The sequence below is a fragment of the Papaver somniferum genome, unplaced genomic scaffold, assembly GCF_003573695.1.
Source record: "Papaver somniferum cultivar HN1 unplaced genomic scaffold, ASM357369v1 unplaced-scaffold_57, whole genome shotgun sequence".
Lineage (NCBI taxonomy): Eukaryota > Viridiplantae > Streptophyta > Magnoliopsida > Ranunculales > Papaveraceae > Papaver > Papaver somniferum.
The window spans coordinates 1230997-1253802 of record NW_020648415.1 but is presented as its reverse complement, the minus strand read 5'-3'; the positions used below and the strand labels follow the sequence as shown (position 1 = coordinate 1253802).

General features: G+C 37.6%; 3 protein-coding genes across 3 annotated transcripts; all 3 read right to left on the bottom strand.

The window, feature by feature from the left end:
• Positions 1 to 6557: 6557 nt before the first annotated feature.
• Positions 6558 to 7199, bottom strand: LOC113343259. Its single transcript, XM_026587507.1, has one exon. It carries the CDS (start codon positions 7197 to 7199, stop codon positions 6558 to 6560), a length of 642 nt encoding a protein of 213 aa, XP_026443292.1.
• A 4112-nt stretch (positions 7200 to 11311) lies between these two features.
• On the bottom strand, positions 11312 to 17889 carry LOC113343361 (cell division control protein 48 homolog C-like). Its single transcript, XM_026587584.1, has 11 exons — positions 17795 to 17889; positions 14951 to 15485; positions 13983 to 14587; positions 13457 to 13609; positions 13111 to 13227; positions 12902 to 13006; positions 12469 to 12534; positions 12292 to 12356; positions 11995 to 12196; positions 11748 to 11894; positions 11312 to 11648 (listed from the first exon to the last, which is right to left on the bottom strand). The coding sequence occupies exons 2-11, from the start codon at positions 15465 to 15467 to the stop codon at positions 11571 to 11573; spliced, it is 2055 nt and encodes a 684-aa protein (XP_026443369.1). The 5' UTR covers positions 15468 to 15485; positions 17795 to 17889; the 3' UTR covers positions 11312 to 11570.
• A 1360-nt stretch (positions 17890 to 19249) lies between these two features.
• On the bottom strand, positions 19250 to 20188 carry LOC113343258. The gene is made up of 2 exons (XM_026587506.1): positions 20111 to 20188; positions 19250 to 19912 (listed from the first exon to the last, which is right to left on the bottom strand). The coding sequence occupies exons 1-2, from the start codon at positions 20186 to 20188 to the stop codon at positions 19250 to 19252; spliced, it is 741 nt and encodes a 246-aa protein (XP_026443291.1).
• Between the last annotated feature and the right edge of the window lie 2618 nt (positions 20189 to 22806).

The window sequence follows — 22806 nt, the reverse complement described above, 5'->3', positions numbered from 1 at the left end:
TTGCACAACTGTTAACAATGGCGACTCATGTACTACAAACATTTTGAAACTTGTTTTCAACATGAAAGCAGAAAGTAAGCTCATCGACACATTGAAGACATAGGTTTCGCAATTATCAAGAAGAAGGGCAAATACAAAAATGCCAGAAAGAGGGACAGTGACGGCAAGCTTGGCGCCCGTGAGAGATTCAAGAAACGAAGACAGTAATGGCTTGGCTACAATACTATGTTCCTCATCTAGCAGAAAGTTAAAATTTAGTGTTGACTGTTGTACAGTAGGTGTAAATTGAATTCACAATTTAATGCAATATTTTTGTTAAATTTCAGCTCCAGAAACATATTTTAGATTGTTTCTTTTTCTTTTTCTTTTTCTTTTTTCATTGAGAAAAGGAGGGATTAAGATGAAGAAATTTGTACAAGCAAAGAGGAAAATGTGCACCCAGAGACAAAATTCTCCAAACAGTGATAATTTGTTTTCCTTAAGGGAGAGCAAAAATCCATCTTCTCCTGGAGAACTTACTAGACTTGCAAATCAAGAATATGAAAAAATCAGATGCAGTAACGTTTTGCGACGTAACCGAACTAAAAGTTCGGCTGAGACTTGTTTTTTGCGACGTAACTGAACTTTTCTCTGAAAAAAGAACCCTCCATTAAACCTCTCTGCAACTTTCATTTTCAACTCATTTTGATGATTACTTCTCATTTATTCAACCAAAAACGAATGACAAGTAATGGGTTTGTGAGAATATCTTTGTTAATGTTTTAAATTAAGCTATATATATAGAGGTGGTGGTGGTTGGTGGTGTTGGTAATCGGAGGTGGTGGTGGTAATCAGTGGTTGGTGGTGGTTATAATTGGAGGTGGTGGTGGTGGTAATCGGCGATGGTGGGCGGTGGTGGTGGGAGGAGGTGGTGGTGGTGGTGGTGGTGGTAATCGGCGGTTGGTGGTGGTGATAATCGGAGGTGGTGGTAGTGGTAATCGGCGGTGGTGGTGGTTATATATATAGGTGGTTATTAGATTGGTTTTAGATTAAATTAGGTTAAGGGTAGGTAGTCATTTCAACACTTTCGGACCCCCATATAATTATAAGGAAGGTGGCCTAATAAAACCATGGTCCCCTCAAAAAAACCATGGTCCCTAAAAAATCATTCATTTTATAAAGGGCCAAGGCCTAGCAGCTATGAAGCTGTTTAAGGAAGAGCTTAAAAGCCTATCAAAGAGCTTCAAACAAGAAGGGATGAAAAACCTAGTTTAATTGGGGGCCATAACTTCCAATTGGGGGTCATGGAATTTTGTTTGCCCCCCCAAAATTTTCAGGGGTGTAAATATCGCAATATGAATATACTATTTTACCCTTCACTAATTGAAAATCAGTTTCACTAATTAACTACCCTAATTAAGGCCCCTAATCTATATACCCTAATTAAATCAAAGAGAAAATCAGTTTCTCTTTTCATCTTCATCTTCCTCTCCTCCCTTTCTCTTCTCCACCTCCACCATTAACGACTCCACCTCCACCGAAGAAAATTCTTCGAACCGATTCATCGCGTAATCGTCGATGATAAAACTTTAATCGACGATTAACTTCTTCTATAAATATGGATAAAACAAAGCAAACCTCTCGCAAAGCACTTCAAATTCCTAATCTTGTAGATACGGTGAATGCAAAGGTGTACGCGCGAAGAGCTCCTGAAGCAAGCAAATCGAACCCCAAAAATGGAATGGCTCCAATTAGAGGGTACGTGAACTTAAACCCACCTCCTATTCGATGTTTTGGTTGTTTTTTTATTGTGTAATCGAGATTGGTAACTGAAAAATAAAAGTTACAGAGTGAGAGTCGTTAGTATCGAAGAAATAATACCCTAACGACTCTTACATTGCATGCTTTTTCTATGAAAAATCGTTAACCTGTTAGTGTAAATATGACGACCCTTGTTCTGCTACTTCGACCTTTTGTGCCCTAGAATACAGTCGTCGCCATATTAGGTTGAAGATGACGACTGTAGTTTGACGACCCCAAATTAGTGCGTAACGACTCTGGGTTGAACTTGAACTGCCTTCTGTTGGAGAAAACGATAGAGTCGTCAGTAGTATATAATCCCTAGACTAGAGTCGTCAGTAATCTATAATCCCTAGAGTCGTCATCTCTTTTATAGGGTCGGCAGTTACTTGTTTGACGATCCAAGTTTAATCTTTAACGACCCTTTAAGCACCAAAATCATCCTCATTGTCCAATTTTTGCAAAGAGTCGTTACCTTATAAATTACAGTCGTTACTCTATAATGAAGAGTCGTTAGTTTGTTAGAACATATCGTTGACGAATCTTTAACTGATAGAGATAAAGTTGATGTCTTATAAAAAAAAATTCGTGTTTGGAATGTAGTGACAAGAAAACTAAAGACAAGGTTGAAATCACGATAACTCCTCCTTCGAAACCTCCCCGCAACGATAAATACTTACTTGTCGGTCCATTGCGCAGAAGAAGGCCGAGTAAGGTATCATTTTCTATCACCGAACCAAGAGACAAAGGTAATGAGTTGTCTGATTTGTCAGAATCAGACACTCCTGTTGTTTCATCTAACACTAGTGCTGAAGAAGAAGATGAACAAGAAGAAGAGCAAGTAGAGGAGGAACAGGGTTTAGAACATGAGATACACGAAGAAAAGATTCAAGAAGAAGAAGAAGAACAAGAAGAAGAAGAGCAAGAAGAGGAGGAAGAGGGTGAAGGTAATGGTAGTGGTGATGATGAGGATGATGGTAATGAGGAGGAACAACATAAAGGTAATAATGGCAGTGATGATAATGATGATGAGGAGGAAGAGAATGAAGGTAATGATGATGGAAAGGATGAAGGTGGTAATGATGGTAAAACCACTGTTGAGGATGAGGAAGAGAATGCAAAGGCGAAAAAGCCGGTAAAGAGGGTTAAGAAGGATGAAACAGATATTGCACCCAATGCGAGACACGTTCCCGCTACTTATTTGATGTTTCCTCCTCTTCGAGGTGGTAAACTTAGAGGAGAACCTAGATATGGGGGCAAAGTTCTATTTGGATATCCTGGATCGTGGTCTCATTGCATTAGTAAGACAATCGTAAGAATCCCGAATTTGCTTGCTATTTGATTAGTTGGTGTTAACTTGTTTATGTTTTGTTTTTTAAATACGTGTTTTTTTATATTTTGTAGGATCATAAGGATGTCGCACGTCTTTTCCGGCACCAATCTTCTTTCAAGAAAATGGAGTTGTGGACGCTAGAAGGTGAATGTGCAAGAGTTAGAGATTTGGTTAAAAACTCAGGTTTGTACAATGCCGTTGTGAACTCTGTGATTGCGTATGAAAAGGTCGCAGTATCTAGTTTATGTGAAAGGTATCACGCTGAAGTCGACACATTATAACTTCCTTTTGGTGAGATGGCGATAACTCCTGATGACGCAGAACAGATATTAGGGCTGCAGGTCGAAGGAAAATCAACCGGTGAGAAGTTCAAGAGAAGGCCTAGTTAGGAAGGAATCTATACATGTACCAAGAACTTGTTTGGATGGGATTCCGAGAAGACTAATGGTCTTTTCGAGAAGGGACCTAAGTACCCGAAGAAAGAGTTCAAACTTGTAGATATTAGGAACATGTTTTCTGGGACAGAAAAGAAGGAAAAAGAAGGAGGTCTCTCTGATATGGAATGTCGCTATGCGGCGGCTGGGTATTTGTTGTATGTCCTTGTGTCAGTTATATTTCCTGACAGCAAAGGTAACCGGGTGAGCGCCAACCTTCTTCAGCTTTTGGATACCTTGGAAGATGTGAGCAAGTACTCTTGGGGGACTGCCATAATTGCGCACCTGAATGGTCAGCTTTCTCAAGGATCTCACAAACTAACTTCTCAAATTAATGGGAATTTGGCTCTAATCCAAGTATTTGGATTGATGAAAGTTTTCTTATTTTTGTACATTTTAAAAATTGAATTATTTATGTTTATTTCATTGGTTGCTATAGGTGTGGATTTATGATCATTTCCCATCACTGATCAAAGATAATGAAGATGCGGAACTCAACCCAAAATGGAGCAAAGGTAGTCCAACGGGAACCAAATACTTGTTCACTGGTTCTCAAGATAGGGAACAAACTGATGCGTTGATACAAATGCGTCAAAAACTTGACAACATCGCGGCTAAAGAGGTAGTCTTCAATCCATACAAGAATAATAGAGTTGGCGCAATGGAAGATGTCGTGTATTACCATGGCCCTTTGTTTCACCCTAACGGGTTTTCAATGTACAATCCGATAAGAATCATGCGTCAACTTGGTTTTATTCAAGATTCACCCGATGAGGATTATATACCTCCGTTCAAGCACAAGTTGGAAAAGTGCGAGGCTGACGAAGTGGGTATAAAGGTGGCTTATGAACCTGAAGTTGATGTCAAGAATTGGAATGATAGACACTCTAGGCTTGTAGACATCTCATGGTGGGTGCATGCGGATGAAGGTCATGAGGAAACACCGGATTACGTCGAATGGTATGAAGGCTTCTCCCATGGTAGGGTGATATGGGTAGATCTGACTCCGGGTAGGAGGACCAACAGAGCATCCACCTCTTCTTCTTCTCAAGTCGACAGTAGAGATGCTACTTCCATTCTGACACTAGTGGTGAGTATTTAATTTTGTAATTGTGTTATTCATCTACATATAAGAGAGTTAATGTGAAATTATTTTTGAATGCATATAGAGGGAGCGAATGAAGCTTCTTGTCAAGGCTTTTTGTTGCTCGGCTTACAAAGGGGAAGTGATGGATCCTGCGAAGCAACGTCGGTATGCTGATTACTTCACGCACATTGAAAATCCCAATGCAAAGAAGATGTTCAAGGAGCTGGCTAAGGAAGGTAAGAGGAGCCGGAAATCACGTAGCCAAAGAGCACAAGAAGTTGCTGAACATGGCCAAAGTAGCCAACATCATGATGAACATCCCTCAGAGGTACAAGAAATTACTAGAGAAGATGCTGGTTCCCCAGAGGGTGCTCCTCCTAAGAAAAGCCGGAGAGTTAGCAGGTCGGGGAGGAAGTAAGGTGGTGGTCGAGGTCGAGATGGTCGACTTCAACTTATGTTAATTTTACTTTATGAATTGAACTTAATTGTGTGTTTAAACAACTTATGTGTTTGGTTTGGAGTCTTTGTTTCGAGTACTTTTATGTTTGGTGACTCCTGTGTTTGTTGAAAATACTATGTTTTCAAGTATGCTCGTTAGAACCATGTAGTACTCCAATGCATACAACATTTCCCTTCCTCATACCAAGGGTCGTCATCTTCGTTTTATAGTACTTTGACGACCCTAATTGTATTTACCACTTCAACACACATAGTCGTTAATATCCTCAAATAGAGATCTAACGACCATTTTTCCCAAAACATCCAGGAGATGGAAAGAATATTTCTGGATAGAGTCGTCAGTGTTTATAACGAAATCAATGACGACCCTTGGTTAACAAAATATATCCAGGAGGTTTGAATTTATTTAGCTAGAGTCGTTAGCTTTTTCATGTCAATGACGATTGTTTGTTGGATTTAGGAGTCGTTACTCTGCTATGACGACTCTCATTTTGAAACTAGAAAGGATTTTGATTTCATTAGGAAAATAACATTACATTTATATCGTATTACATAAGAGTTAATATGGGTATTCTTGAAGTTGATGCATCAAATGTTCGTCAATGAACCTTCTCGCTCGACGATACAACGTTGTATATTCTTTATGGTGAATGGAACTTAGTTTCCCCATTATATATTGTCCATAACCCATCGAAACGTTCCAGCTGAAATTAAACGAGGAATTTTATACGTTTGTAACTTTGAAGCATGACAAAAGTATAAATATTAACGGAATACTCACTTTTTCCTTAAGAGGAGCTCTTGGATGGCGAAGTAGATCCCAACGGTCTGTTTTTTTGTAATTCAAAATAAGGGTCCTTAGTTTTGTTTTTACACAAGATGACGACTCTGGAGATAACCAGAGTCGTCACTTTTTTACTAAAACTGATAACGACTCTTTATGAAAACATTACATGTTATTGTTCTTTCCGGTGCGAGATTTAACTACCATTGCGGCTTCGATGTGATTAAACTGCTCTCCTCTCCATTTGGTATATTCTTTTTAGGCCGCACGTCTATCGCCTTTGTGCCTCGCGAGAAACTCGTTGTACTTGTTGCACAATCTCATAACGTGAATTTTCCTATCACGAATGTGGGACGGTTCATAATCATAGCGTAGATGCTCGTGGGAATTAAGGAAAGGACCGCAACGTTTACTAAAACGCTCGTCTTCCTCCTTGGAACGTTGATTACCCTTTGCAGGTTTGATCTTTTGGATTTGATTCTTGCAATTATTAAAAAGATTCTTTTGGATGTTCCACGTACAAAGAAAATGTTGAGCAAGGGGAAAAACTTGACGAACGACACTCATGACTGCAAATTCCCTATCCGTAAATATAACCTGCGGTGTCTCTTCGCCACGGTAAATCAACCTAACTTGTTCCAAATCCCAAACATAGTCTTCTATTTATTTCTTTTCCATAAATCACCATGCCACGGTGAATGATTGCTTATCCGAAGTATGACTATCCACGTTCAACGACGACATGTTATACTTGTTAGTTTTATAGGTGCAATCTATGAACAAGACCTGGTAAAAGCACTGTGCCAAATCCATCATCCTAGGATGGGCAAGAAAAATATGAGTCACTTTGTCGCCCGGACCGACCTTTGTTTGCATGGCATAGTTATGTTTTTCTTCCAACCACTCTGATTGTTGCATAATTAATCTACCATCCCATTCAGTTCTCTTGATCGTTGCTTTGGCAGCGTAGATTGTGGAAAGAATAGACAAGTTTGACTTATCTTCCGCCTTTATTGCGTTTAGAATCTTAAGGGGCCTACATCGCTTCATCTGCCGAACCTTTTCCATTTGATGTGGTTTCAATCGGGCATATGATGGGTGCCCTAAAAGAGTACCAGGTGGAGGATGGTTGTGACGACCATCCGGAATACTATACATCCACCATAGTAGAGTTTCGGGATGCCTTTTGAAAACAATCCTGAAGGGGCATTTTATCTTCTTCGACGAAGTTTTGTAGACCCTCGTCGTCTTCTTCACATACTTGTAGTTCTTCCCTTTGTGACTTTTTTCCTTATCCCCCGCTCTCTCGCATACCATCTCCATTTTCTTACAATCAACGTGTTTGCTTTGAACAATTACGCACATATTCTCTTTTGCCTTGGAAATAATCCATTCCTTAACCTCATCCTTTGTTTTCCACGTATACATTAAACAAATAACACGTTCATTATAAAACACTAATTAAACAATTTTGGTATGGATATGCATTGACTCAAACAATAAAAATGTACCAAATCGGTCATATATGCTTGGGAGGTATCCGGGCCGATAGTGTCGATGGGTTCAGGTTGAGATCTCACCCGTACAACCAACTACAGAAAAAGAACAACAAAATCAGTATAGGGTCGTCACTCTGTAAGATGTTAATATGACGACCCAGACAGTCGTCAGCATAATTTACAGGTGAACGACTCTTTAAGTCGTCACCCAGATTTTCTGTAGACAAACGACCCTTTTCTCGACATATGACGACTCTTTTTATAAAATGACGACTCTACATCGATAGATATAACCAACTCTGCCCAGTTTTCACCTTGAATCGTCACCTTGTATACATATAAAATAACGACTCTAAGAGTCGTTCTCTGGTACATATGAAGAGTCGTTTGGTTTTAATCTTTACGGATTAACGATTCATGTTAGTGGTTGCATTTATTTTTGAATTTAACTCAACCAAATGTGGTTGAGGCAGTTTGGTCGCTCCATTCTATATATAGAGGCCCATATCTCACCTATTCCATATCAAAACCCTAATTATCAACCTCCTCTTCTCCTTCTCATTTAATTACCATTTAAGAGCAAAAAAAAGAGAAACATCATGACTCCATTCACTAATGAAGAGAATTGTGCTATTACAAGAGCTTGGAAAACAGTCACTAACCACTTTGAAAGTCTAGACAAAGACATTGATGAAACATCGGATGCTTGGTAGAACCGCGTATTCATCGTTTTTGTGGCGTTGGACGGAAATTGCAACTCAAGGTCTTTGAAACAAGTCAAGGAATGCTTCCAGAAGATACAATTCGAGTGTGATGTTTTGAAAAGAGAACTTAAGGCTGTGAGGGAATCCTTTCCGGATATGCTGAGTGTTGTAAGAGTAAGTATTTGAACAAGAGGTAAAACTTATAAAAATCTTTGATCGATACTAACTAAGTATATTTGCATTTTCAGTTGGGGAAGGCGTATCGCTATTATGAGGAGCTTCGTGGGGAAAAGTTTGAGCTCCACGATTGCTACTTTATCTTGGAAGGCACTAGATATAACTACGCCATATATGATTAAGTGTATAAGTGCACCTTCATTATCTACTGTATTTCATTTCCTTCAATGCAACGCTATGCGAGATGTATGCCTTTTACGATTCAATGAAATTATTCTATGAAATCAAAAATTATGAGAATCTAGTGCAAGGGTCGTTACTTTATATAACTAATCAAACTAACGACTCTAAAAGAAATTAGTAATTGATAGCTAGGATCGTCATTTCATATGACTACATGTATGACGACCCTAAGTGTTACTTTTTACAGAGAGTTTTGGTTTTAGAGTCGTCTATGTGCAAACAAAACAACAAAACGACTCTAAGCGACCTAGTTAAAAAGGGTTGTCAATGTTTAGCACACTACCCTAACGATTTTTCATAACCTGGAAAAGTTGCAGGTTTGAGTCGTTATTGGTAGTGTCAATATACTGACGACCTCGGAGAGTCGTTTAGGTATACACCCCCCGACTTTGACGACCCTTTCTCTGAGTTGTTCCATAGTGTGTATGATTCGACCACTTGGAGAAACAAACATACAAATCGAAGGGTATAAGATGTTTACCTGATTGTTTTGATCGGGTTCCTCATTTTGAGTGTTGGTTCCTTCATCTTGAGCAATGGGATCTTCATTCCAACCATTGTTCATGCCTTCCTCTATCAACATCTCCTCATCAAACATCCAAACCATATCATTAGTTGAGACAATCTTACCATCAACACAATCATTGTTGTTATTTGAAGCTTCGCCAATCTCATTCCCTCCACTTGAATCACTCATTTGTAAAAACCCTAGGTTTTCCTCTCAAAACTCCTCCTCTTCTTCTCAACACATAAAACACATAAAACACATTTTCCACAATTTTTTTTCCTAAAATCAGATTTTAATCTAAATACACTTACCACACTAATCAAACTAATTAATTTCTAATACTAATCATATAAGGGCAGTTTTGCCATTTAGAAAATATTTTTCTAAGGGTGACCCAAATTAGGATTGGGTGGCCTTTTTTGTCCCGTAGTATATGGTCCCCAATTAGAAGTTATGGCCCCCGATTAAACTAGGATGAAAAATCTTTGTTGCAGTGAAAATCCATGGGGATAGTCTTTTAAAGGGCATTATAAACCAAAATTCTGCAAGGGAAAATTAGGGGGAGACCAAAAAATAAAAATATTCTTATTGTCAGGCCCACAATTAATTTTGGATACCGTGACACCCATAATTATCCGAAATTATTAAAACCTGTCTGCATGACGATTTATGCATCCGCACTACGTTTATGCATACTGTTTTTTCAGGGATAACTCGTTATGCATTCTAATTTTTCAAGGGTATAATTGGCAATACAACTTGAATATAACATATCTAAAAAATCCGCGCCTTGGAATTTTACAAATCTTATATCGTTGGAAATCTTTTAAAGAGAGTTATGCAACGAGTACAAACAAGAATATCAATTTTTTGTTTTTCACGAAAAAATCGGAGATGATCATCGTTTTAGGGAAATTTTTCAAAAACTGACTGCATATTCATTATGCAGCCTCCAAAAAAGATGCATAACGAATTATGCAACCATTTTTTCGACTGCATAACAAGTTATGTATCTGCATAACAAAGTTATGTAGCCATTGTTTTGGTTGATTTTAGTTTGTACATAAAAAATTGATGCATAATAAGTTATGCAACCATATTTAAATGATGCATATCAGGTTATGCATCCATTTTCTCGATGCATAAAAGATTATGCAACAATTTTCTCGATACATAATGCATTATGCAGTCATATTTTCGGATGCATAACAGGTTATGCATCCACTTTCATGACTGCATACCATGCTATGTAGATATTATTGTAAATGCATAACAAGTTATGCAAACTTGTTTTTTGTTCCAAGACTCGGGTAGAATGAAAAAGAAATTAAGATTGATTGACCTTGGTGAGAGGATGCAAAAGACGGTAGGTGGGCAAGATCAAGCAGTATCCGCAGTGGCGAAGGCTATTTTGAGGTCTAGGGCTGGGCTAGGTCGATCACAACAACCGACAGGATCATTCATCTTCCTGGAACCAAGTGTTGTTAAGACTCAGCTAGCGAAAGCCCTTGCTGAACAGATCTTTGTCTCTTTGATGATGAGTTATTCTTGTTTGTTATATTTCAGATATGTGGTCCATGAAGAAGGTGGACAGATTACACAAGTTGTACGAAGGAGACCTTACAATGTTATATTGTTGGACAGAGTTGATTGATAACAACAGTAGCAGCTTCTCAGATCCCCTTTCTCTTGTTCATCAAATCGCCTCAACCCATTATTCACAACAACTCTCAGTTTTGGTTATTTCCAGTGAACCCATATTAATCTTCAACCTGATTTAATCATTCGATTCTTTGTTCTTTGATTCACACCATCTCTTTCTCGATCTTTCCTGCTCAGTCTTAACAATCCTTGTTCATCATAATCTTCAACGTCAGCAACTACTTCCCATGAATATCTCTTCTTCGTCTCATTAATTTCATCTGAAACCCATACAAACATTAGCCGCAGATCCCCTTTTCTCATCTCTAAGTTTTGTAAACTCTTTCCAAATTATTGTATGAGTAGAATGAAGAAACAAGAGGAGGATTTATCTTTTAGGATCGATTTTTGATGTAGCTCTATTTTGATTTCTGCTTCTAAACAGTTTCTTCATCTCCAAATCAATTTAGGAAAAGAAGAATAAAAGAAAAACGAGGAAGAATAAGCGAAGAAATAATTTTAGAAATTCTGGGTGTGGAAGAAATTTTACCTCATAAAATGGGTGCGTGCCTGAACTTTTCTGAGTGTGGGTTTCACAGTGGAAAAGATCCGAAGAATGGGTCTCCCTATAGTTTTCACATTCTGCAAATGGAAGCAGAGACGTTTCGAGAAATATAACCCCAAAAATCAATTACAAGAGACCATACCACAGCAAGATAAAATCTTTCTTCGGGTAGATTCAAAATTCACTGATGCACTACAAATCTAAATACAAGTAAACCTAAGACAAAGCTTTGCTTACAATTTGGACGCAAATCTCAAGTCCGATCTATAATTTTGTATAAAGAAAGAACAAAGAATATGGGTTCCTTCCTTTCCTGATGGCACCAACAGTTTCGACAGTGGAACTGACATCATAATCTTAAGTTCTTACCCCGAATAATTTGTGAAAGAAAGGAAAACAAGATATTGATTCTTGATGGCATCTACTTCGCTGCTTCTGCGAAAGATACATATATGAAATGAAAGAAATAGACGTTAGATACACTCGACCGGTACACAAGTGCTGGGGCAATAACAATAAACTTCGAGAAATTACCTCGTCTGTAACAGATGGTGAGACGGTCTCCACAGCTTGATCAAAGTGTGTTTCATTGATCGTCCATTTCCTCATTTCAGAACCGACTTCAACTGACATTTGCGAAACTCGCTTTTCCAACAGAGCAATCATGGCAGCTTTATCAACCTGTAAAGACAAGCCGTAATTCTGGAGCTCATAACAAGAAGATAAGATGGCACGACCGCCTGGATCTCAAAATCAGCTTTACAGAGCAGTGTGTACATACCACTCTAGCAAGATCTGCTCCACTTAAATTCTCGCAAGATTTTTTCAGACCAATGGCAACTAAATCTACTTCCTCGGATATAGGTTTATCCTTGGTAAGGGCTTTTAAAATCAACCCGCGTTCTTCCGGACCCGGCAAGGGGACATACATGTGTTTCCCTAGACGACCAGGTCTTTTGACGGCCTCATCCATCACCTCCGGCCTACAACAACAGTTTCTTAGATCCCAATGAATAGAAGAGAGTTTTCATTCTCTTGTTTTTATAATATGTACCAAGAAAGGCGAAAAAGTGCATACCTGTTTGTAGCACCAATCACAAAAACACCTTTTCGCTTGTCACCCCCATCTAGCTCTATGAGTAACTGAAATTGCAACAGAAAGATCGATTTTAGATAACATGTAGAATGTCTGAGCCTTCCTTGATACTTGCAGAAATTATAGAATACACAAAGGCGAATACAGAATATATTTAACCTGGGTCAAAAGCCGCTCAACAACCCTCCCTCCATCGTTTCCCCTCTTTGTTGTTATTGTTTCTACCTAAGAAGTGAAACAACACCTTTCAAAAGTTGCAAAATCGAGAATACGAAAAATATGCTTCATTGGCATCACAAGGGGCAGAAATAGAATAACGTGGCTTCAATAAAGTCTAATTCAAGAACCAGCATCAAGTAATAACATATAACTCTGAGTGGTTCAATAAAACATGCACATTTGTGGTGTAACGCAAGACTATGAAGTACCATCGTATATCACCATCTGCCGCTTGTCGGACAGGATTTAATCACTTGAAAATTCTAAAAAGTGACTCTAGACGAATGATGTGCTAAATATATAGTGTCAGGTGTGATTACCAACTGAAGACATAAATACAGAAATTTACAAGCTGTAAGAGGACTTCGCTTACCTCATCAAAGAAAAGAATGCAGGGAGAACATGTCCTAGCACGACTGAATATCGTTCGAATGGCCAACTCACTCTCTCCCACGTACTTATTCAGAAGTTCAGGACCCTAAATGATCACCGTAAATTAACATTTGATTAACAGACAAATATTGAACATTGAATACGTAATAACAAACACTAGAAAAACCAGAGAATATGAGAGACCGAGACCTTAATGTGGATGAAATTTGCCCCTGCCTCATTTGCTACCGCCTTGGCAATTGAAGTTTTACCACAACCTGGAGGGCCATAAAGCAAAAATCCTTGCTCAAAACCTACACCAAATTCCTGAAGAATGCAAGCATATGACAAATGGCAATTACGCACTTACGTTGTAACTGTAAAATAAGTGCTGGGGAGAAATATTAGACAGTGAGAGTATTGTACAGAACCGAATGTATCAATTAGGTTCAGGTAGGCTATTTACTAAAATGTAAAACTTCGAAATTGACTTATTAAAGATACTTGATGAGCTGATGTAGCATCGAAAAAGGGTGAACTTAAGTATCTCATTTACCTCATATTCCTCAGGGTATTTTATACGACTGACAATATAATCGTCAAATTCCTTCCTCAAGAAATCAAGCCCTCCAATATCCTCCCACTTGACATTGGGAATAGCTGAAAATCCTTCTCTTCTTAAAGATGGCTGGACCATTTTCACTGCTTCCTGCATATTTGCACATATATGACAGAAATAATCCATACAGTGGGTTTTTCAGTGGAAATATAATACAGGTAACATGATCCTAGACAAACAAGAAAAATGCATTACCTACTTTTCTGGTAAGAGGGATACTATCAAAACTTGCAAATTAAGACATTTTGGCAGATAGATGAAAAATAATCAAAAGAAAGTAGAACATCAAGAATAAGACAAACATGCATTCAAAGAAGTAAGGATACACCAGCATACCCTACATAACAAATGACAATATGATATAAGTATGATGTATGGGATTGGATGACTTGCATATATGGGTTGCATGTGTGAATAGAAAAAATATCACTGAGAACCACATAGTTGTTCGATTCAATATTACCTCAAAATCCGTCATCCTTATGTCAAGGTCTTTCCTCTCCCCTGGTTCCAGCCGCCGACTCCACCAGTTGATATTGGCCTCTTCAGTATCGGGTTTTCTGCTATAACTTATCCTTTTCATTGCAAGATTACCAGCCTCGGTAGCCAATGCTGACAAGTCAGCTCCAACAAAACCTGGTGTAGCTTTGGCAATTTTTGCAAGATCGAAGTAACAATCCTTCGAAAGTTTAAGATTGCGTGTCACCACAGATAGGATTTCAGCTCGTGCATTTTCATCAGGAACACCCAAAGCAATCTCTCGATCAAATCGTCCAGGCCTTCTGAGGGCTGGATCTAGAGCATCAGGTCTATTTGTCGCTCCAATTACAAGAACATAACCGGGTCGTTTTCCAGATCTTGCTGAACCTGAATTTTTCACTGAAGTGGCTAGGACTTGGTATGGCTCATCCATGCAGGTCAATAATTGTGTCACAATTCGCTGTTCCATATCCCTTTGTAGATCTCCTCTTTTTGAAGCAATAGCGTCAATCTCATCAATGAATATAATTGACGGAGCTGTCCTATGTGCTTCCGAGAACAGGTTCCTTATGTTCTCTTCGGATTCACCTGAAGTATCAGATACGTTAAATTTCCTTTTTCAGATTTAAGAAACTTTCCCAAAATCCTGTGAATTAAATGCAAACATATGCAAGATGAAACCCAAAGCTTCAAAACGGGCACGAATTAAATCTAAACATATGCAACACCCAATTACCCATGAAGCATAAACAGTAGTTATTTGTCTATTCTGTAAACCTAGAATACTTGTCATGTTTTACAGCTAGCATATAACAAATGCAGTTTTTGCATATATTCAAATATCTAGGTCACTTAAGCTAAAAAGTAAACCTATGAGTGAATCTGAGACAGAGGAAATGGCAGTAGACTAAGACATAGAAACTTTGAAAAATCATAGCAATGATATGATACCTGCGACTCCAGAAACGACTTCAGCAGCAGATCTCTTGTAAAAAGGAACTCCAGCTTCATTTGCAATTGCATGAGCAAGCTTAGTCTTTCCACATCCAGGTGGTCCATGCAGCAATATCCCAGCTAGGGGTTTAAAACCCAACTCCTTAGGCACCTCTGGATTGCAAAGTGGAAACATCACTCCCCACTTCAACTCTTCCAAAACCTCTTTTAATCCTCCGATATCCTCAAATCTCAGTCCAGTTGCTTCCTTGGTCACTTCCTTACGATCGTCACTAATTTTCGTTTCCCCATTTCTAACACCCTTCGGAAGAGACAATCTTCTCTGTCTCAAGGCTTTTTTGACGCGTTTGGTAAACAGTTCTTCGTTTAGTTGTTCATAATCTGGATATTCAGAACGAAGACGCTTAACAATTTCACGACTTCCAAGTTCATCATCAATATTGCATGATTCGATTCGATCAATTATTTCTTCAAGACTTACTAGTGAAGGAGAGGAATCAGTGCCTCTAGACATATTTACAAAGCAGAAACCCTAAATATAAACAAAGTGAAGAAAGTATTAGGAATTCAATAAATAATACTTAAACCTAAAATCATATCACAAAGCATGACAGTTTTTTTCCTAGGGTTAGGGAAGTGTACTACGGAGCGAAAGTTTTTGGTAGGTCTTCGAAATGTTCCAAAGAAAGTGAAATTTGACAATTATGCCATTAACTGGCATGGAACAAGGGATAGGTAGAGTCTGATACTGGAGACCAAGGGTTCAAATATCATGTTGACCAAAACATCATAAACAAAGAGTAGCAGTACACATAAAACTAGAACAGAAAAATGATTTGCAAAGAGCTTGTAAGAGGTTCACCTAATTAGAGTGTAAGACGGCAACTGTATGATTCTGATGAAACTTACTCGGTATTAAAAGAGCAGATGTTGTAAAAGTAACAACGAGTGAATAGTCATTCTAAAATTTGATTATGTACGGTGGAACCATAATTTTCAGTAAGTTTCTAGTCTTGAAAAGTTAGATTACTACATGTGCATTCAACCACAGTCCCAGTTACCCGATGTAGTTATCCAAGCCTAGTGAAATCCAATTAAAAGGAATTTCCAGCAGTGATGTCTAACCTCTGATGAACCATTGGCAGTAGGTATTAGCCTATTTACTATGTCTGTTTTTAGCAGTTCAGATCACAATTTTTGTCTATAAATCTTGTGGATGGTTGGGAAGTAATTGACACATTTGCTGATTTCCCACAAATCACATGCTAGTAGGTCCTCTTGTATTTTGCTTGGGCCATGTTCTATGTTAAAATTAGAAGATCAAGCCTTACTATTAATTCAAATGTGATTGACTGGTGTGACTTAAATGGTAACGGGAGCCTTGGACAAAATCACTTGTGATGATTTGATCCATTCGGCTAGACAATCACACACCTGTCTATGGCTTAAACTATTTGAAAGCTGTAGTTGGCGTATCAGGAGATTCAGGATTATGCATCAAAGCGACAATCAGACAGGCAAATGGTTTCAGAAATGGAATAAGAGTCAGAAAATTAGATATTTACAATGTCAAAAGAAGGTCTATCAGAAGCCATATCCATAGGCTAAAGAAGGAACTTCCCGGAGCTACTATTAAGCAGCAGGGAAGCAAAGGATTTGGGACCAGAACCCTAATAAACTGCTGACAACAAGTTTACTTCAAACTGGCAGTTGGTTTTCGTTCTTGTTTAGATGAACCTTAGCCTCCATAATCAGTTGGACTTCTACAATACAAAATGTATACCAGAAATTCATCTGCATGGTCGCAGCACCCTAAACCCACAATCATGGTCCCAACCATCCACATGATTTGTGGGTGCTCTCTACCTGGCAACACCAGGGCCTAGCATTTACTTTCCTGCAGGCAGGGTGCTTACCAGCCCCCTTTCCTAATAATAATTACACATGCTTCCTAGCACTGCGCCTCTTTATAATCTTGGCAAAATCAACTTATTAATCTAGTTTGTCGCTCGAATCTCCCTCAAAATGTGTGTACAACATAAATAAACAGAACACAGAATCAACAAAAATAAGAAAACATCTGCATCCAATGGATAAAGAAGAAACTACTGTACTCAGTTATGCAATAATGATTAAAATGGTTCTGTAGCTTCTTGCACATTTATAGGACTAGCAGCCTAGTAGCGATATCGCAGTGACCAGGATTTGGGTGTTTATAGAGCAGAAATGACAAGGTCACATCTATAAAATCTGGTGAGTATTAAATAGGAATTTCTCAGAGAAGCATCACTCAGACTCCTACTAGAAATGTTTCAGCTGGAAATTTTCAACAGTCAATGTCTGCGAAACATGATCTCACTTGTTCCCTACACTTGGGGTTATACATTTGTTGAGGAAATGAAACATTCCCCAACAGAAGACGAAATTGTGCTTGCTTCTCCAGCTGGAGATACCTATCCAATCCAGTGGTTTGTAACCCCTTTTTGGCTTCTTTAAGAACAAATGCAGTAAAATAATCCTCAATCATAAAGTATCTAAAACTTAAGCAAAATGAGTATAAAAAACAAGTCTCTAATCTAGATACCCTACATGCATCACACCCCAACTTCTTTTTTAATTTCTGCTACAATACTAACTTCAAAAACCCTAAACGCTCTCTAATCGCAGTGATTTGTTACCAATCATATCTTAATTGAGTTCCTTCTTAGCAATCAGAAGTTAAGAAATTACATTTTAATCAGATTCAAGTAACAACAGAAACCCATTTCCAGTGAAATCAAATTGCAAAGATGAAAGAGACAGTCATGGAAGAAAAATCCACAGACAAGGTTTAGAACATACCTTGTTGTTGATGAGAAAGAAGCCCTTACTCCTATTGTGAGAAAATCCCAGAAATTGAAATACGGCGGAGACGGAGAAGAGAGACGAGGGTTTCTCTGGGCTACAGAGGGGTTTATGAGGTTATGTTTGTCATACACTAGAGTCTCGGCACGTGCATATGCACGTGCTTGGCTAGCGTTTATGCCAGATTTTACCTTTAACAATTGTTGATGAGATAGTAGAGTAGTCCCTTTATTAAGAAGGCTATTATTGAGGCGTCACATTCCATTAAAGGGGCGTTATCTAATAGGATAAAAACGGGTCACTCATAAGTAATATCAAAAACCCATTATCTCAAATAATTTTGTAATGACTAAACAACCCTTATTTAGTTAATTTTAATTTAATTTAATTAGATAAAAATTAAATTAACGAATTTTGTTGTATACTTGGTGAATTCTAGGACAAAGTTTTTGTGCGAAGAAAAACTGACCATAAAATAAACTTCTACGGTTGGAAATAATCCAAACCTGGACGTAAAATCACTTCTACGGTTGGAAATAATCCAAACCTAGACGTAAAATCAGATTCTACGGTTGGAATTAAAAGGAACCTGGACGTAAAATGAGCTTCTACGGTTGGAACTAATTCAAACCTGGACGTAAAACTACATGCAAATAAAATTCTACGGTTGGAATTAATCCAAACCTGGACGTAAAATCTCCAAACCTGGACGTAAAATCACTTCTACCGTTGGAACTTAAAGAAAACTGGACGTAAAATCGGATTCTACGGTTGGAATTAAAAGAAACCTGGACGTAAAATGAGCTTCTACGGGAACTAATCCAAACCTGGACGTAAAATTACATGCAAATAAAATTATACGGATGGAATTAAAAGAAACCTGGATGTAAAATCACTTCTAGTTAAAGGGTAATCTAGACATTTTGTATATGTGTTAGGATATCCCATAACCACTTTTTTGGACATTAAGAATCCAAGTGAAGCCCCTCTATTGGAGTGTGACGCCCCAATAATAACCTTCTTTATCAACGTGTGAGTTGTGAAATATAGCACCACACTTGCTTCACACTGCCTCGTGTAGTTAAGTCTAACTTCTATTCGTAGCCGTGGGATTCTTTTTTTTTTTTTTTGAACAAAAGCCAAACTTATATTACAAGGAAAGACAGTTTACATCATATACGAAGTGAGGAATTAAAAACTCAAGTGGATGTAACCACCATTCCTCACAAAGTTGAAACTTGCGAACTGCTTTAGCTAAAGCATCAGCAGATTTATTAGCACTCTTGTTTACATACACACAAGACCACCCAGACTTACATTGTTGATTAAACAAACTGACACACCTATTTAACAGAGAACTAGATTGCCAAGGAGGCAGAGGTAACCCAACAGTTATATACTGAACTAAATTTTTATAGTCAGACTCAAATATAACCTTATTCCATCTGTTAGTTAGATCCCACAACATAGCTTCAAGAAGTGCCCAAGTTTCTGCCTGATTAGGATGTATACTCGCTTTAAGAGTCCTCTTCCTGCAATATATTCCCCAGTAGAATTTCTCAAAATCATAGCAATTACAGCTAAATGAAAACTTTTCCCAAATGAAGCATCAATATTCATCTTTAAAATGTCTGGCGGTGGAGAGATCCAGTGATGCATATGACCTATATGATGTCTAGAATGCCTTAAATGATGAGATGCTGAAACAGTAATAGTAGCAATATCAGTTAAGTATTTGAACAGTGGATATAACACAGAATTAACATTTACTGATGCTTGTTGAAAAGTAACTTGGCATCTAAACTTCCATATGTGCCAAAGAATAGCTGATATTCCACGAATAGAAGGAGCTTCATAGGAAAAGTTGATTGATGCATCAGTAGAGGTCCAAGAAGCAAACCAGTCATTCAGAGTTTGAAATTGATAAACATAATGATAATGTTGGGGTACACAAATTCTCCATATAGCTTTTGCAAAAGAACAACCAAAGACCAAATGGTTGATATCTTGAATATGAGATGAGTTACAAAGGATGTAACTTCTTTCAACTATATCAGTATGATGCAAGTTAGCTCTAACCATTAAAGCATTGTGAATGAATTTCCATAGAAAAATCTGCAGTTTATATGAAATGTGTAATTTCCAGAACTTGAGCTAGAACTTGGTATTGAAAGAATAAGTTGAAGGTGTTGCATTAACATTACACAAATGGTTATAAGTAGATCTTGTTGTAAAGTTATCAGTTGATGTGAGTGGACATATTAAAGTATCTTCATATTGCATATCTATCAGAATGGTTAAAATAGAGATTACCTGAGTCGTTGTAAAGAGTTTATGCAAAAGAGCAATACCCACTGAGAAGTACCTGAAATCATTAACTGAGACACCCATTGAATATCATTAGTATTTAACTCATCCCAATTATATAAAGCCCTGATTCACTTGGAATACAGTTATGTTTCCAGATGTTAATGGTATCACCTAGAGTTATTTACTTAATTGTTGAACAATTTGAACTTCATGAGCAATACTCTGTCATATCCAACTAGAGTTATTGTGAACCGGAGGAGGTTCATGCTTCAAATCATGATAAGGGAAATATTTGGCTTTTAACAGTTGAACATAAGGTTCTGATGGGTTATGAATCACATTCCATGCTAATTTCGCTAACATTGCAGAGTTATAATGGATTAAATGCTTTAATCCTAGTCCTCCAAATCTTTTGGGAAGTCTCATGTTATTCCAGTTAATAAAATGTCTACTATTATGACAAGAAGAATTATTCCACCAATAATTCCTTTGTATTTGATCCATTTCTTGAATAGTTGAATCTGGAATTCTAAGAACTTGCATATGATAAGAACTCATGGTACTCAAAACAGAATTAAGTTGAGTAGTCTTACTAGCTTGATTTATGATATTACTACTCCATCCTTGAATTCTTGCATTCATGTGATCCAAAATAGGTTTACAATTTTGAGTTCTTGAGCGATGCAGAAGAAGTGGAATGCCCAAATATTTTTCACCAAGTCCCATTGTCTTCATCTGAAGAATATTTGAGAACTGAATTTTTTGAGCAGGTGAGACATTTAGACTGAAAAAAGTTGTCGATTTCTGCAAATTGATAACCTGACCAGAAGCTGAACTAAACTGATTAAGAACATCCTGAAAATGTCTAAGCTGTGATGGAGAAGCTTCTAGGAAAAGTAAAGAATCATTGGAGAAAAATAAATGGCTAACTTATAAAGAGTTTTTCACAACCTTTATTCCTTTTAAATTACCTTGTATGATCTGAGACTGTATGATTCTTGAAAAAGCTTCCATAACAAATAGAAAAAGGTAAGGCGGCAAAGGATCGCCTTGTCGCAGCCCACGAGAAGGAGTAAAAGAAGCTGAAGGAAATCCATTAATAAGAAGTGAGATACTTGAAGTAGTAACACACTGCTGAACAAGATGAATCCAGTCCTCATGAAAACCAAGAGACCGAAGAATATCAAACAGAAAAGGCCATTCGAGTCTGTCGAATGCCTTCGACATATCCAAGTTAAGTCCAATGTAAGAAGTTTTACCTTTTCTTTTTTGTTTCATTGTATGGACTAGTTCATGATCTATGATGATATTATTCTGAATATGTCGACCTGCAACATAAGCACCTTGGGTTGGGGAAATAATATCTGGTAAGATAGGTTTCAGTCGATTGACAATTAGTTTTGAAATAATCTTATAACTAACATTGCACAAGCTAATTGTCCTATAATCACTAGGGGATTGTGGGTGTGGGATTTTGGGTACAAGAATTTGAAAAGTACGGTTAATCTCTTTCAACATAAACTTATGAATGAAAAAGTGTTGAACCATTGATATTACCTCAGCACCAACAGTAGTCCAACAATGTTGATAAAACCCTGCTTGAAAGTCGTCATTTCCTAGAGATGCCCATGGCCTGATATGGAAAACGACATCCTTGATCTCTTCTGCTGATGGAACTCGAAGAAGATTGTCATTATCTGCATCCGTGATACATTTTTGAAATTGAGACAACAAAGAATTATCTGAAAAAGGTTTAGAAGAAGTTGAGATAGCATAGAAATGTTGCAGAAGAATGTTCTCTATATCTTCTTTATTGTCATACCAAATCCCAAAAGAATTCTTAATTGTCGAGATCTGATTCTTCTTTTTATTGTAGTTTTCTTGAGAGTGGAAAAATGAGGTATTTCTGTCAGCATCAGAAGAATGTATTCCTGCTTTTTGTCTGTAATAATCCTTTTGAATATGTAACCAATATTGAAGATCATTAGTTAGATTACAAACATCTGGGTGATTGGTTGGAAGGTTCTGGTTATAACAAACATTAAGTTGATGATTAAGGTTTTGAATATTAGATTTTATGTTTCCAAAGGAATGTTTCTTCCATAACAGAAGTTGATGTTTAGTAAATTTTAGTTTAGAAGTAAACTGATAGGATGGTGATCCTAAAAAAGTTTGCGACCAACTATCATTTATGATGTCAGAGCATGAAGAATGAGATAACCAACATTTATACAATCGAAAAGGGCTATTTCTGTGACATCATTCTGGTGAAGTGGATAACAAAATAGGTGAGTGATCCGAAGCTATATGAGGGAGATGCTGTAAAAAGGTCGTAGAGTAACTGTTCAACCATAAAGTGTTAACCATAGCTCTATCGAGTCTAGTTGTAGTATACTCATTATCCGATCTGTTATTCGACCAAGTAGTTTAATGACCAGAAAAACCCAAATCAATTAAGCCTAGTTGCTGGATAATATGCCTAATTATGCGAGAGTGTTGATGATGTGAAACATGAGAAGAAATTGTTTCTGAATCAGACATGGTGAAATTTAAGTCTCCAATTAGTAACCAAGGAAGATCTACATGAGGTTGCATATCTAAAAGATAATTCCATTATTCTTGATTTTCTACAGAATCACGAGCCCCATACATACAAGTTAACAAAATATCTGAATGATGCGAATGAGTGTGGACTAATG

Coding starts and splice junctions, on each gene's coding strand:
- LOC113343259 (XM_026587507.1), bottom strand. CDS start 7,199: ATGGAGATGGTATGCGAGAGAGCGGGGGATAAGGAAAAAAGTCACAAA.
- LOC113343361 (XM_026587584.1), bottom strand. CDS start 15,467: ATGTCTAGAGGCACTGATTCCTCTCCTTCACTAGTAAGTCTTGAAGAA. Junction 13,228..13,456: donor AATACCCTGAGGAATATGAG/GTAAATGAGATA, acceptor TGCATTCTTCAG/GAATTTGGTGTAGGTTTTGA. Junction 13,007..13,110: donor CAAATTTCATCCACATTAAG/GTCTCGGTCTCT, acceptor GTGATCATTTAG/GGTCCTGAACTTCTGAATAA.
- LOC113343258 (XM_026587506.1), bottom strand. CDS start 20,188: ATGGGTGTCTCAGTTAATGATTTCAGGTACTTCTCAGTGGGTATTGCT. Junction 19,913..20,110: donor AACTCTTTACAACGACTCAG/GTAATCTCTATT, acceptor TATAAACTGCAG/ATTTTTCTATGGAAATTCAT.